This window comes from Eleutherodactylus coqui, chromosome 3 (assembly GCF_035609145.1).
Source record: "Eleutherodactylus coqui strain aEleCoq1 chromosome 3, aEleCoq1.hap1, whole genome shotgun sequence".
NCBI classification, from domain to species: domain Eukaryota; kingdom Metazoa; phylum Chordata; class Amphibia; order Anura; family Eleutherodactylidae; genus Eleutherodactylus; species Eleutherodactylus coqui.
This window is the reverse complement of record NC_089839.1, coordinates 315649016-315665241: the sequence shown is the minus strand read 5'-3', so window position 1 is coordinate 315665241 and position 16226 is coordinate 315649016. Positions and strand designations below refer to the sequence as shown.

The following is a 16226-nucleotide window of genomic DNA, read 5'->3' as shown; positions in this document are numbered from 1 at the left end:
CGCCAAACCTTATTTTTGGGAGTGATACGCCATATATGTCATACATTATGTACTGGTACATACACGGTCTGATACCTGCCGGTAGCATGCAGTATGGTCAGCGCATAGTGCTGTAGGGTGAAGTCGCAGACTTTACTGGTCTTCGGACAGATGAGCACGCCCCCCGCGTCCGGCTCGTACGATTTGCAATAGTCTCTCCTAGAAGCCGATACTCTGTATCAAAGTGTCTTGTGAGCGAAGTGATACATTGTATCCAGCAGGAAAGCAACACCTGCAGCAGGTTCCGCTCAGCCGTCTCGTTTAACCCCTGGCGCCAATTTGTCACTGGATGTCACTAAAAGCCATAATTAGCATTTCTCGCACATATTGACATCTCTCTCCTTCCTTGTTCCTGATCCGCTGACTGATTTGTGTGGACAGAGGCTCCGCGCAGTTTTATCTCCATGGCAAAGATATTGACAGAATAACATTAGTGTCCCTCTCAGGACGACGGCGACTCATGGACAATCAGAGACTGCGATGAAGACGGAGAGCGGGCAGCACCGCCGCTGAGGGTCTCACCCCAGGGACCCACTATAGTAATGCAATACCTGGTGAATATGGGGAGGGGGGCAACGAGGCCGACCATAGACACCGACGGGAGGGGGGCATACGAGGATGAGGGGGCAACGAGGCCGACCATAGACACCGACGGGAGGGGGCATACGAGGATGAGGGGGCAACGAGGCCGACCATAGACACCGACGGGAGGGGGGCATACGAGGATGAGGGGGCAACGAGGCCGACCATAGACACCGACACTTCATGGATAACGGCCATTATGCAACCTGCGTCACACAAAGATGTCGTCCGGCGCCCAACAACTATCCAACTAGCGCCGAATTCACACGGAAAATGAACTCTGACTGGGTGGGCGCACGCGGGCGTTCTGTCACCTGGACGCTGGTAGAGTTTGACAACCTGCTGCGTGTCCTATCTTCACGAGTCTCGTATGAGATGTAATATCCGGTGTCTCACACATCGCGCAGCACGCGGACGCAGTGTCCATGCGCTGTGCGATGTGAGTTGCGTCCGAGAATCTCACGAGAAGCTCTTGGCGTGTGCAAGGGGCCTAACTGATGGTCAACCGATCTGACATCTGCTGGAAGAGTCACCCGTTTAAGTGCGTTCACCCGTCTAGGATTCATAGCGGAGGTTTTGGCGCAGATCTGCCGCAGATTTCCCCTCTTTAATTTGAATTCAATTTGAAAGAGTGAAATCTGCTGTGGGGCCACAGAAACATCCGGGGGAATTCCTATCTGGAATAAAGGGGGATCATAAAGGGGGATTCCCATCTGGAATAAAGGGGGATCATAAAGGGGGATCCCCATCTGGAATAAAGGGGGATCATAAAGGGGGATCCCCATCTGGAATAAAGGGGGATCATAAAGGGGGATTCCCATCTGGAATAAAGGGGGATCATAAAGGGGGATCCCCATCTGGAATAAAGGGGGATCATAAAGGGGGATTCCCATCTGGAATAAAGGGGGATCATAAAGAGGGATCCCCATCTGGAATAAAGGGGGATCATAAAGGGGGATCCCCATCTGGAATAAAGGGGGATTATAAAGGGGGATTCCCATCTGGAATAAAGGGGGATCATAAAGGGGGATTCCCATCTGGACTTTTGAGGCGTACCCACCTCTGGGACCTGCGACTATCTGGAGTTTTAGCCCCCCCACCTGACCGGCAATTAAGGATAGAGCGGACCGCGGTGCTACGCTGTGTCTAGAAGCGCCCTGAGCAGCGCCGCCGCGCTCCGCATCCGGCAGGAAGGAGACGTATTTGTTTTCCCTTTATAAAAACTGTGCGATTCCACCCAGGAGGAACCTGCGACCCGCGGCGGGGGGATTCACATGACTGACCGCGAGAGCCTCGGACTCATAGGAGGACCCCTCTAAGATGACTTCTGGTACATTGGCTGAAGTTGCTACAAAACCGAAGACACATCAACGAAGCCTGAGCACTCGTCCGTACAGTGACAGACCCTCCATGGTCAGCAGACCGCGCGGTGCCACGTCTCTTGGTCGCTGACTAATTATTTGCTCCATGGGAACATTAGCTAGTTGGGAGTCCGAGCGTCAGATGGCCGCTGACTCTTCTACTACTACTTCATATGAGGTGGTCCCCAGAGGACGCCCCTCCAAGTAGCGCACACAGTATCCCATTCGCCATCGTCACGGCGGACTGTTTGCTTTGTACTAAATGGGAATCTTCGGCCGCCTGATGTTTCTTTTCGCCGCCATCATCATCATCATTCCTTACCCACAAGGAGGCGCGAATCGTGAGGTAAAACCCGGAACGGGACGAGAAACAACAAATCCCGGCTGCGACTCGGTCAGGTTACGCCGCTGGATCGTCCCGCCGCCGCGTATTTTAAATGCCTTCGATTTCTGCTTGAACTACCATCGTCTCCGGGGAGAATCCTGAGCGGCAGAAGGGAGGGGGGTCATTAGCAGAGACCCCCAAAACAGACAGCGACAGCGGCATGAACCAATCAGAATGCTGCTATCAATTTCCAAAATGCACCTAAAAAGTGATTGCTGGCAGCTGATTGGCTGCGGTCAGACGGACGCCCCGGATGCTGATTTGTCCACATTGTAGGATCTGAGTGCTTGATATATCGCTCACGTGGACAGCCATTTTATAGCGCCAAAGTGATAGATAACTACAGATGACCACAACTACAACGCAGGGTCTGTCCGATGCGTCACCACGGACCTTAATATTAACGCCAGGGCAACGCGGCGACTTTGTCACAATGTCGCATTGCATCACTACTTAAAATGATGTCAATGGAGGTGCGTGCCGGCGATCTGCAACCTACCGCGAAGTATTATAAACTGTTGGATTTTTGGTCAAAGCTCGAAAGTCGCACACAACTGCGCCGGACGGCAGTGCGATTTGCCTGCGAGCTGTCAGCGATCTGGGTGCTTCTGAACGACCAAATCGCAGCGAAGAAGCAAGTCACACGGATTCTTCGGTTCAGCAGCTTTAATGAGACTTGATGACATGTGACCAAAGTCGCTGCATAGCCGTCCGTGAAACGTGAGATCCGCACAACACGCCTCAGAACAGTCACATGACCCAAATTCTGGGCGAATTCTCTGAACCTTCTGCCGGGCAGCAGTGTCATGGTATTACAAAAACCAGCCCAATCGCAGCCCGGCCGCCGGCGAGTCGCACACATGACCGCAGTCGCCGTGGCGCCGGATCCCAATAGAACTGCGTAATTCAAAGACAGATACAAAGACAGAATGAGGCCTGAGATCAGTAATTCGAGGCGCGCTCCACGCGGCGGCGGCACGTTCCCTCGGTCCTCGCTGCTCCCTAATTGTTATTTTAGAAGCGGTCATTCCAGCTTAACCATCATGAAGAATAAATGGCGCCATCCCAGTTTTACGGAGCAGAAAGGTTACGATGTAACAAGCTTCCCGGCTCCCGGATGCGTCGCGTCGCCTCAGTCGCCACATAACTCGCTGTAATGATGGAGAAATTACAGGAAGAACTTTACAGCTTCCAACATCGCTCAGTGATGCAATAGCGGGAACCGCCTCCAGCCAGCGCTGCGGCCGCGCAAATGTGCAAAAAGATCCCAGAGAACTGGAAAAACACGAAATATCAGAAAAGACGGAATAAAAGAAAATTCCCGGAAGCTCAAAATAAAGAAATAATAATAAAAAAAGCCTTAAAGCCCAGAAAGCGAAACTGCCGGCCGTAAATCAGCCGCCGCCGCCGCGCTGCGCCTCCTCACATCACATGGGAGCAGCTTTCGGCTACAAAAATGTCAATGGGAAAATCTGCTGTGTGACAAAATCATAAAATGTGAGCGGCCGCCGCCATGAGCAGCTCTCCGGCACCGCGGCGCGCACTTTATGTGTCCGCTTCTATCTCTGCTTGCTGTCCGTGAATGGAAACATCTGGATTACGTGCAGATTAGGGCGAGTCCACCCCGCGGCGGCCCAGTCAGGGTTTTCGTCTCTCTGCCCCGTTTTTGGAGGAGCAAAGTGTAAAGAAAGTGGAGAAAAGGGTTCATTTTTTTTCGGAGCAGAGAGACAAAAACCCTGACTGAGCCGCCGCCGCCGCGAGGACGACCGTATCTGTGTGTGTTTTCATGTCAACGGGTTTGTTCTCATGAGCGCGTTTTGCGAGTACATTTCGTGAGCCTTTTTAATCACAGAAGGGGTGTGAACTCGCCCTGAATGCGCACCGACAGAGCGCGGCGCAAATGTTTTCACACCGGATGTGCTGAAATCAGTACGCAAATGCGCACAAACGTAAAGCACGTGGCGTTTATTTTTCGCGTGCCATAAATGCATGGAATTCTGAAAACTATGGGTTGTATTCTCTGCGAACGCGCTGGTGGGGAGCCGCCCTTCGTCCTGCCAGCACAGCTGAGGGTTTGTTTCAGTGTATCAGTGCAGACAATAATCTGTGTCCTGGTTGATGACACACTGTGACGAACCCTCAGCGCTTACAATAAACCTCCTTCACAGGGAACCCATTAACTTCAATGAGTTCGTTCACGTGAAAGAATACGCGGCGCGTCCTATTTTGGCGCGTACTACAAGGACTGATAGTCCGGCAGATCAGCGATCACATCCCGGCTGCTGCTGCTGGGAGATTCATCTACTTCAGATGTGACAACATGGCCGCCGCCCAGCAGAGCGCCAATCTATTTAGAGAAAAACTACGGATGATTCGTCAGACATGCATTTAAGTCGGCCGCTTTGCAGCAGCGAGCCCCGAACAGCGAACGCGTCAGCCATGAAATATAACCATCTAAGCGGATATCGCAATCCGTATCAGGCGCCTCACTTTCAGGGAGCCATCATGGCGACGGCGAGCCCCGCCCCCGGGCGCTACTGGCTGTTCTGTTACGAACTTATCATCTGATCGCCGATTGCATCCGTTGCTTCTTTCGGCGCCTTAATAGCGCAACATGGCAGCCATCTGGTCCGTCATCAGCAATCAATGCCCTGTAATCACAATCGATGCCGCGCTTCATCCCATTCATCATGATCCTCCGCCGATGGCGGGCCATTAACCCCTTCCTGGCCTGTGCGAAGCAATCAGATGACATGGACAGAAAAAACATCAAACAAACCAGAAAAAAAAACTTGTGTCCCAACGAAGACATAAAAACCGGAAGAAATCTGGGCGGCAGACCGTTAATGTAAATGGCGCGGCCGGCGTGACGCCCTTAATGAACATCGTAATGATGCTGCTGGCAGTTTAACCCGTCCGCTGCGAGGGCGAATGTGCAGCCGGAAAACAGTGAATTAAAAAGCGATTTGCATATTCCAGGCCGCAGCGTGTGCTCAGATCTGCGCTGCCCGGCTGGCGAATGGGGGCGAATGAGCGCAGGCGATGTTTACAGGACAGAAGGGGGGCTGCGGCCATCGCAGCATCTGGTTAAGTGCCGCTCAGCCGCCGCCAGGCTCTGCAGTCAGCACAACTGAAGCTGCCGCTCACGGGGAGGCGAGGGGACGCTGGGGGTCATCTGTGGGGTCTTCCCCCGCAGCCTGCGGACGCCAACCAGACAGATCCAGCGCTTTTAAAGGACTGTGCCATTTCTATCTATTGTTTAGCCCTCAATAAAAATAATTATGACGCAGTGATAACGATAATTAATGCGTTCTCCGCCGCTCAGCAGACCCCCAACATCCGCCTAAACCCCCCGGTACACAAAGCGATCTGTATCATAACGACCCAAGCAATATCTCTGCAGCGAGCGGCAGCGGCGAAGAATGGCATGCGGTCGTCCTGCCCGAATCCCTGCACTACAGGGTGATTTATTGGCGCTCGTCCTGGACCTGAGCGCTCTCCTCTATTCTCTGCGCTGGCCCTTTAAGTAATGGGAACCTCCGGACTGTCACTCTTCAAAGTTTTGCGCTCTCAAGAGCTTCTGCTTGTCAGGAAGGAAGCAGATCCGTATATTCTCCTGCAGGAATGTCGCTCTCGCCACCAATACACTCGCGCTTCATACCGAGGTGATGACATAAGAGGCATCCGCCATCATTACTACAATGACACAATGGCCCGCACCGCCGTCAATCACAGCTGCTAACTTTCCGTCTTTCCCGCGTTCTCTGCACTAATCGCCGTTTTCTCAACTCATAAAAGATGAAACACAAAATCTTATTTTTTTTTTTTTCCCTTTTTCACGAGAACTGAGCGAATTTTACAGGAACCGACAATTATTCTGACAGCGCTGGACTCTACGTCATGTGACCGCTCCCCCCGCCGCCGCCGCCGTCCTGGGCCTTAAGATGCGTTCTGATAAGCACAATAGGGCCAGAGGCTGGAACTGCGCGATTTCGGATGGGATCCTGCTGGTGGTAAGTGACCTCCCCCATCGCAGGCGCTGATTAGACATTCAGGACATGAAGCTGGCACAGAAATAGCCAACCGCCGCCAAGTCCGGGCAGATGGGCGCCCAACTGCACCGTCCGCCGCTCACTTTCTGCCAGGAAATTCACCCATGTCAACAGTCAGAGTCGCCTCGCAGGGTCCATATCCCGTGTACACCGCGGCACGGAGGTTTACCATGACAATCAAGTGGTCTGAGAATGGGGGAGGGGCGCTACATTAACTCTTTAATTCCAGGTCATTACAAAATATCCTAACTGTAGCAGTGAGATTTTGCGGCCTCTTCCGTGGCAGCGGCACATGCGTCGCCGCGCCATTGTTATTACTGCAGGGGGCCATTACTGTGAAAAGACGAAAAATCTTGTTTTTAAATGAGTGGAATTTGGAAGAAACCCGCATTTGTCTGGCCGGCCCGAGTCGCCCCCCACCCCGAGGTCGGAGCGCTGGACAACGCTTCGGCTGAGCAGGTGAGACGAGGCCGGACAGCTCCGATTTACAAGCCACAACGGGTTTCACGGCTGCAGCGATGGCGGAGGGTGCGCCGCGCCGACGGAGCCTTCTTAGGAGCAGAAAGTTAACTCGGTGTCTAATTCAAGTCGACAGCACAGAAAGTAGCTTCAACTGGAGAAAAAGAGACAGGACATCTCAATTACCCTCTGTGGCGTCGTAACAAGACGAGCGAGCCGCACGGAAGACGGAAAACGCTAAAGCGCTGCTATATGGGGAGAAGAGAAATTTACACTCCGAGTGAAGAGGAAAAATGGAGGAGAAAGATTGCTTTGCTTTAAGAATCCCCGGCGAGCTGCGGCGCAGCTTTATCATCCGAGCCGTTAGTGTCTGTCAGTTTTTTCCTTCTATCCCGCGTTCTCTGGGCGAAGTCAGCAGGATCCGGTCCTGAGCGCTCCGCCGCGCCGTCACCTGTGTCAAATGGTTGTGCGCTGCGCAGTTTCTCACGGTAGCGTACAGGTGGCGGCTCCGGTTAGGGACGGCTCCTCCACATAACAATCCAATTAGTCTCCAGTCACAATCGAATTATTATGCAAAATAGAAACCGTCTCGCCATCTAGAAGCGGCCATCGCCACGCAGCGTAGCCGCGTCATGCAGGGCGCCATATCACCATCAACAATAAGGAACCACAGAGCAGTTTGATACATTGTGATACATTGTTATTAGTTGCCGCTCGTTCGCAGTTATCGTTATCGCGTTGGACTGAAGATCAGCGCACGTAACTTCAGGGACCAACGTAGAGCGGCGTGACGCAGCGTAGAACCGTAGAGCGCGCCAGCAGACATGTAGGTACTTCATCTATCGATTACTATGTGTGAACAGCGACGAGAGGTACAAGCGCTTCATGTCTCGCCGCGTCCCGACTGTCTGAGCCTCAACCATCTAGAACGCAGGAACGCGCATTTCCCCCTTATGATAATCGCGGCCGCATAACGGGACAAAACCAAGCGGCTCCTTTAATGGGTTTCAGTGGTTTCATTTTCACTAGCGGGACTCTTCTATTACAGCGGAGATAGGACGGCCCTGAACTCGTGGCGCGGGGAGCGTCGGGCGACACTCATCTCTTCGCGGGCTTTTTCAAACTCCTGCTCTCTGGCAAGAAATTTGAACAGCCGTCGAGGGAGAGGAAATTTCCCTCTTACAGGCACAACTACTCCGTAGCGGTGAGCATAGTTGCGCCCACGGCAGCGTGTTTTCACCATAATGGAGGACATGCGCGGTCTCATCCACACGGGCTCATCCACACGCTCTCTACATGTGCTTAACATGACTTTATATCGACCTTCACAGCTATAAATCTGCATGCGAAGTAATAGTGGGGAACACTTACACCTCTCGTTCCGGTCCTCCGGGCTCGACGACGTCTCTCTGTCCGATATCAGGCCGGACACGGCGAACAGCTTCTTCCCAGCATCGTCCACTTTAAGTCCCCCAGGGGAACCTGTTGGGATCTGCGCCCCAAATTCATACTCTTTCCCATCAGCGTCAGAGAAGCGCAGGTGCGGAGAGTCCGTGTCATGGCAGCTCTTGAGGCGCTTGGCTGGGGTAAATGCAGACTGATAGCTCTCACGCTCCTCGGGGGAGGTAAAGGGCCGGAAGGCGCCCACGCCACTGTGGTTCAGCATGCTGATTGGGGAACAGTCTAAGTTCGGAGGGGCAAACTGTGGGTGGAGGTGGAGAAGAGATGGTGGAAAGTCCCGGTTGGAGAAGGCTCCGGGGACGCCGCCTTGTCTATGGTACATTGAGGTGAAGGTGTAGGAGCCGTTAGTAAAGGGAATGTGCACCTCTTTATCCACCGATACGGGTACCCCAAAGGGTCGCGGCTGCTGGCAGGGTATGGAGGCATCACGACTGGCCTCGGCGGTAGATGCCAACACCATCAGTGCGGGAGAGGCCAGCGGGTTGGGAAGGAAGGAAGAGTTCTCCATCTTAAAGGCGGCTCGGTGCAGATCCATTTTTGACACTTTGGTTCTTGCCAAATCGAGAATTTCAGTAAAGATTCCTCTGGTGGCGGCGGCTGCGGGATCTTCACGCCAAGCGGGAAACGTCACTTCATTTCTTCCCTGTGAGACCTGCGTCCAGACAACGAGAAAGTGAAAGAAAAAGGTGAGCAGAAATCAATACAGAATTATTGTTTGCGTTCCTGCCTTTTAGTCACCGACTCCCCTATACATGGCAATTAACGGGATTATCAGACTCCGGCACGGACCTTTCACACGGGGGCACAAGGATCTCCAGACGAAATCCAATTGTGCACCATCAAAGGCAGCGGGAGCCCCGTGAGGCCGGGCGGCATTATCCTATTGTGCACAAAGTGGTCGGCAGCGATAGAAGAAATACATGGACTCCTTAAACACGCTACATATATGTGTGCCTATAGGGTGCACACACTGCAGACAGTACACACATGTACACAGCGCCCTTCTATACACCGTATAGCAGACAGCACGCGCACCACATACATCTCAGTATCTACGCACTTTAATTATTTGCATTTGCTATTTCTGGGGGTCTCCGGGTCCACGTCCCACCCTGGGGCCCTCGCCGTCGGACTCGTCGCCCGCACAGCGGATCGCACAATTTAGATACTTTCAAATCGTTTCAAAAAATTAGGGAAAAAATTAAATACAAAAACTGAGGCTGGACTTTGGCCGCCGGCATCACAAACACCTGGATTTCACTGCTCTCGTTAGACGCCTCTACGGCAAGATCGAACCAGAAGAAGCGTCGACTGTGAAGAATTTTCCGGCGCTAACGATAAATTTTCCCTCATTTTTATCGGCCGTTCTTGCTCTCTGGCAGCGGCCGATTAGCATTTGCAATCATTGTTATCTCTTGTAGTGCTGGGGGGGCAGGGAGGGTCGTGTGTTCGGGGGACGGTAGCACTGTACATCATGTGGATGCGTGAGGACATGAGGGGTATTGTCTGCGGCGCAGATACACGGCGAGATATAGATTAAAGTGACAAGCAGATAAAAGCTTGTGGAAGAAAGATAACCAAATCACCTTCCTCGTTACACAAAGCCTATCCGGCCCTAATGAGCGATGACTCCCCTCTCGTTGGAAAGCATTTGCGGCATTAGCTGTAATTCTTCCCGGCCGCAGAATGATCTGTATGTTCTGGTAAGAGCGGCTCTACATCTGGAGCTGACACTTTGTACCTGTCGTCTCTACGTCCCCGGCACCGCCGTCACTCGCCCCATCCTGAAAGAAAGTCAAATATTCTCGCCTCCGGGGATTCGCTTCTCGCTTGTATTTTTATTTTGCGCTTCCACAATTCAGAGGGAACACGTCTGACTTCAGTATCAAATTAAAGAATGAAAAGAATAGATGTAAGAAGGCGAACGAGCGGCCGCCGGTCCTAGAGGTCCGGGAATAGGCAAAGCTGCTGCTGTCATGCAAGGGTTAACCCACAGCCACTTTTCTTTCTAGTGAAGGTATTAATAAGCCGCCATGTAAACAAACCAGGTTAAACGCTGCAGCGGGGCGCAAGAACACCTTACGGAAACATATTGCTTTTCGCCCCTTCGGAGACCCATAAAAACATCTCTTTCTTGGGTTTATCATATAAAGCGGCGCGGCCTTTTCTTCTAAATCAAAGAGCAGAAGTTTAATAGTGAGGATGAAAGAGTTTGTACTGGGAGCAGGACGCGGCCTCGAGACCCCGAGCTGGTAAAACAGCGACATCATAAAGCACAAAGACCTAAAGACAAAGTAATCTATTTCTGATTAGTTTATTAGCCGAGCGCAGAAAGATTCTGCAGGAACCAAATAAACGGCAGGAAAAAGTGGCGGATCGGCGGCGGCTGCACACCGGCAGACGGGGAGCCGGGGCTCCTCACATGAAGCCGCTTCCAGGGTCATTCACTGTGTCATACACTACAGCCGGACCACCACAGACCCCCAGAGCAGGCCGCTTCCCAACATACAACTTTCTCAGCTCTTCAGATACTTATTATATATTGTATCAGCATTAGATATAGTAATTATCTGCACACGGCTCGGTATATTCAGGCAGTTAGATATAGCTACAATTCTACATTTGTTGCCATCATTATATGTAGTTATTACATGTACAGAGAATGCTGCTATTAGTATATAACGTTATGTGAGGTCATTATTATTATTATATGTAGATAGTTACAATTATGTAGAAATGTTTCGTTATTAACTTATTATTAATATATGCAGATAGTTTTATTTATATATTTAAATATATTTATGTGTTTATATATATAGAGCGCCTTTAACTATTACCATTATATATATATATATATATATATATATATATATATATATAGCGCCTTTTACTATTACCATTATATATATATATCCTTTTACTATTACCATTATATATATATATCCTTTTACTATTACCATTATATATATATTTCCTTTTACTATTACCATTATATATATATTACACACGCTCAGTGCTGTTATATCTATACAATATTCTTATTATACGAGCACCAGTATTATATTGCTCCTATTTCTATAGCGCAGTCGTCTATCGCTCTACAATATCTACAAAATACAGAAATTACTAAAATGATAAATCTAATAGTCCTGGCCATAAAAGCTTGCAATCTAAAGGATACACATAAATATATCTCATACCTAGAGTGCGGTGGTTAATATACTATTACATTACTGTGTCTGTGTATATATAATTTTTTTTTCCCGTCAGCCTTAAATAAGGACATCGGATGTTTGCGGTGACTTTTGCGCTGGCGCGTCTCGGCCTCAGCCGTCAGGTGAGCTGAGCACATGATTCAGGGCAGAGACCCCGGGTGTTGCAGCATTTCCGATGCCACCACTATTAATTGTGCAGCTCAGCAGACACCCTGGGATTGCTTCCTCGTTTGGCAGGCGTCCGAGCACGCATCAACCCTAAATTATCAGATTATATATCTCTCATTAACTTATTTTCTCGCTTCCAATTTTTTAAATAACTCTGACTTTAAGTTAAAGGAGAGGAACCAAGACAAAGGGAACGATGATGATGATGATGATGTCAATCCCCGACCTTCAGCAGTTTGACTTTTTTTCCTGAAGGCACTGTACCACATATGAAGCTTTGTTTTGGGGCCGCGCTGAGTTATTTCCACTGTGCAATCGTTAAGCTTCATGATCCTTTAACTCATCAAATCGACTCTGAACTATTGAATATTCATAGGATCTACTGGAAATACAAAGTGTCCCGGTCAGAAGCGCCGTCCAGAGCGCTCATGGTCATCGCTGCGAAATGTGATGTTGGATGGATTGGAACAGAAGGAAGCAGATTCCCCTCCAGCTCATCAGATATTTCTTTCTGATGTCTGACAAAACCCGGAGACCGACCGATGGCTGCGACTGCAACGTCCCATTGTCCCGATTCAGAGAGCGAGCAACAAATGTGACAAAAGCTCAGGACAAATTCACACGACTGCAAGAAATTTACAACCAACTCAAAATGTGGAGTTTTTACCCAGCAGCATCTTCTTCAGAGGCGACTGAGAGGACACGGCAAGCACAAACCGCAAGCCTTATGGAAATCTATAGTTAATACACTGCGAATGTCAAGATGTCATCATCCGAAACACAGGACCCTAAATAAGAAAAAACTAACAGACCTGCTTAATTAAAAAAATATGGATTGCAGTATAATCAGTGAGAGGTGAACATTGAACACCTCAGACGACCGTGCAGACGAGCGGCAGAAACCGATACACCACCGTCTGCCGGCTACTATGCTGATTTTTTTTAATTTAGCACCCCGTGCAAATCCAGATTAAAATAACTCCGGCTATTGATCCGGGCAGTGGGATTGACATTAATTTTAGTTCACTTCTCACTTTGCAAAGGGATCAATAGTAAGTAATAAGGGCTGACATCCCCGCTGAATGGTGGAGAAAGAAGACTTGGACACAGCAATCGAAGAGGCAGCCATATAAATCATCAAATACTTTTCCACAGCATGAGACAAACTCCGAAGCGATGGCTCGACCGGCAGTGGGAAATGAACTAAACGAGGAGTCAGATGAGCCGAGAGAAAGAAGCAACCGGACGCTCCGGGAAAAAGCGGATCCAAAAGAAATAGCGGGATAAATACAATGTGAACGGCACAAAACGGGGAGTAACAGCGGGGCACGGAGAGGATATGTACGGCTCCAGATCCGTTATTGTATCTCCTGTCAGCGCAGATACACACGGCGTTATACGGACTGCACCGTCTACAGATTTAGGGGGTTTATATTAATTTTATAAAGTAAATTCTGAATAAAGGAATTGTCTATTTTCTGTTTTTTCTCCTGCACATAAATAAATGTATCCGATGATCAGAAGCTTCGGCTCTGTCCGATCTCCTCTATTTCACACGGTACAAAATAGAAGAAATGGAAAGAATAAAATAAAGCAAAAACCTCGAACATCTTCTTGGGGAGACGAGTTCCTACTTTCTATAATTTCTCCATTGTAATCTGTCTGCTTGCTAACAGAATCAAAGGCTGCAATAAAACGGCGGCGGCTCACAAATCTGTTTGTAAATGTTTAAAAATTTAAAGCAAAAGAAAATTTCCCCTTTAATGGGTTTTGTGCATTTGAGTCGTTGCCAGTGAATTTTAAACAGGTTTATATAAAGTTGATAGAGCGTTTACACACAACAGGTTGCATTACTGCGGTGGTGTAATTACATGCAAAAGCCTGGAAAATGAATAAACACATTGTCCCAGCTTAGAAGAGAGCGAGGAGAGCCCTGAGACTGCCCAGGACGCCGCTGCAGCGCCAAACTTACCCCGATCTTACATGTCACCGAGAAATAACTGAACCAACGAGATTCAGCAACAAAGAAATGTATCCAAATATCTGCACAGCGCAAACACAAATATACAAACCTGCTGATACACTGCACATATCATTACACACAGGTATACATGTATATACCCACACAATCACACAAATGTATCAGCACACTTACACACAAGTACATACCTACAAATGTCCATAGAATGGCATATATGTATACACACGAATATACATGCACATATCATTACACAAGTAAATAACCTAAATATACACATAACTGCACACATGTATACACCTACAAATATATATATAATTACACACACAAGTATACACATGTCCATAGAATGGTATATATGTATATCCACACAAGAACTACAAATATACATGTACATAGAGTTACACAAGTAAATAACCTAAATATACATATAACTGCACACATGTATACACCTACAAATACATGCATATATATTACACACACCTACAAATGTACATAGAATTACACAAGTATATAGACCAAAAATATATATGCATATATAATTACACACACACAAGTATACACATGTCCATAGAATGGTATATATGTATACACACACAAGAATTACACAAGTATACACACACCTACAAATGTCCATAGAATGGTATATATGTATATCCACACAAGAACTACAAATATACATGCACATATTACACGAGTATATACACCTAACTGCACACATGTATATACATCTACAATTACACACACGAGTATATACACCTAACTGCACACATGTATATACATCTACAATTACACACACGAGTATATACACCTAACTGCACACAAGTATATACATCTACAATTACACACACAAGTATATACATCTACAATTACACACACAAGTATATACACCTAACTGCACACATGTATATACACCTACAATTACACACACGAGTATATACACCTAACTGCACACATGTATATACACCTACAATTACACACACGAGTATATACCTGTAATCGTACATATATACAGCCCTACACACATCCCGCACCGGATGAACAAAACATAAAATTCTAAATCCTAAAAATGAAATTCTGATTTTAATTTTTTATTTCAATTTTACATTTTTAGACTTATTTTTCGCTTCTCTTGTGAATTATAAATTGAAGGTTTAATTTGTAATGAGCCGCAGATGACGGAGGCCCCGAGAAGACAGAAACTTCAGCTAGATCTTCATGTCAAGTGCAAAGACAAAGCAGACACCTCCGGGTTCTCATCACTTGGGCTGAGGAGCAACTTGTCGGCTCCCAGATGACAGGGGAGCAGGTGCTCTAACAAGGGGGTCCTCCAAGGAGCTGCTGGACCCCCCAATCATCGGGGACCCCCGAGTCCTCATAGATCAAGCCCGAGCATTCCATGCAAGCCACTTGCAGACAACGCTCCAGATCTGCGCCCCCACACGTGACCCTCCTGCACTTTGGGGTGCAGGGGTGAAGGCTTCCTGCTCCTCCTCACCATCCAGGGCCAGGTGAGAGGATACCGCCGCTTCCCCCTCCGCAACAATCGGCAGAAGACCCCCGCTGAGGCTCCCTGTGTCCCCGGAGCTGCAGGAAGGAAGAGCCGACAAAGTGGCAAAATTCTGCAGCCCTGGAGCAGCTCTGTTAACCCCTGAGTGGCTGCACGGAGCCCCCCGCGCGCAACCCGGAACTGGCAGCAACAAAGTAGCAAAAGTGACCGACATCTGCAGGAAAGTGGAGCAGGACGCCCGACGCCCCCGATAGACGACTGTGCGGCGGCTGCGGGGTCTTCACTAAATTGTAATCGTGCAAAAACAAGCCCGAGAAATAAGCTGCCAGAAGCCTCCTCTGTGCACACATAGAGCGCAAGCTGTGCAGCCCAGCCCGGCCCCCGGGAGAAGTGCCCGAGCCCCTGGCAGGGTCTGCAGGGCGAACGTCCCAATTCTCAGCCCTGATTTCCATGCTGCAATTTGCATAAAGTTGCGCCAGAAAAGTTGCACTTTCCCCTCCCGGCGCCCGCTGTGACCCGGTACTCACCGTGAGGAGCTGGAGGGCGGCTGGACAGGAGGGCAGGAGGGCTCCCTGGCTGCTGCTGGCTCCCCGGGATGCTTTGCTTTGCATGTGATTGCAGAGCTGCCTGTGTGCGAGCTGATCCCAGAGACTGAGCAGAGCTCCCAGCAGCAGAGCGCACAACACTCACTGCTCTGCATACATTACAGGACAGAGGAGGATGGGATGAGAGTGCAGAGCACACAGGGCTGTCCTACAGGCGAAGCTGCCCCTGCACCCAGCGCTCACGAGGGGCTCCCTGCAATTACCAGTGACCCCTGCACCCAGCGCTCACGAGGGGCTCCCTGCAATTACCAGTGACCCCTGCACCCAGCGCTCACGAGGGGCTCCCTGCAATTACCAGTGACCCCTGCACCCAGCGCTCACGAGGGGCTCCCTGCAATTACCAGTGCCCCTGCACCCAGCGCTCACGAGGGGCTCCCTGCAATTACCAGTGACCCCTGCACCCAGCGCTCA

The 16226-nt window shown here is 49.4% G+C and overlaps 1 protein-coding gene across 4 annotated transcripts in view; it reads right to left on the bottom strand.

Moving 5' to 3' along the window:
* Positions 1–15854, bottom strand: part of RNF220 (ring finger protein 220) — a 235369-nt gene extending 219515 nt beyond the window's left edge. For 2 of the 4 annotated variants that reach the window (XM_066597999.1, XM_066598000.1), the window contains exons 1-2: positions 15738–15854; positions 8250–8991 (exon numbers count right to left, since the gene is read on the bottom strand). In XM_066597999.1, coding sequence (XP_066454096.1) covers positions 8250–8991; positions 15738–15821 — 826 coding nt within the window. In that variant the 5' untranslated portion in view covers positions 15822–15854. The remainder of the gene's footprint in view (positions 1–8249; positions 8992–15737) is intronic. The other 2 variants (XM_066597997.1, XM_066597998.1) reach the window with 1 other exon arrangement.
* Between the last annotated feature and the right edge of the window lie 372 nt (positions 15855–16226).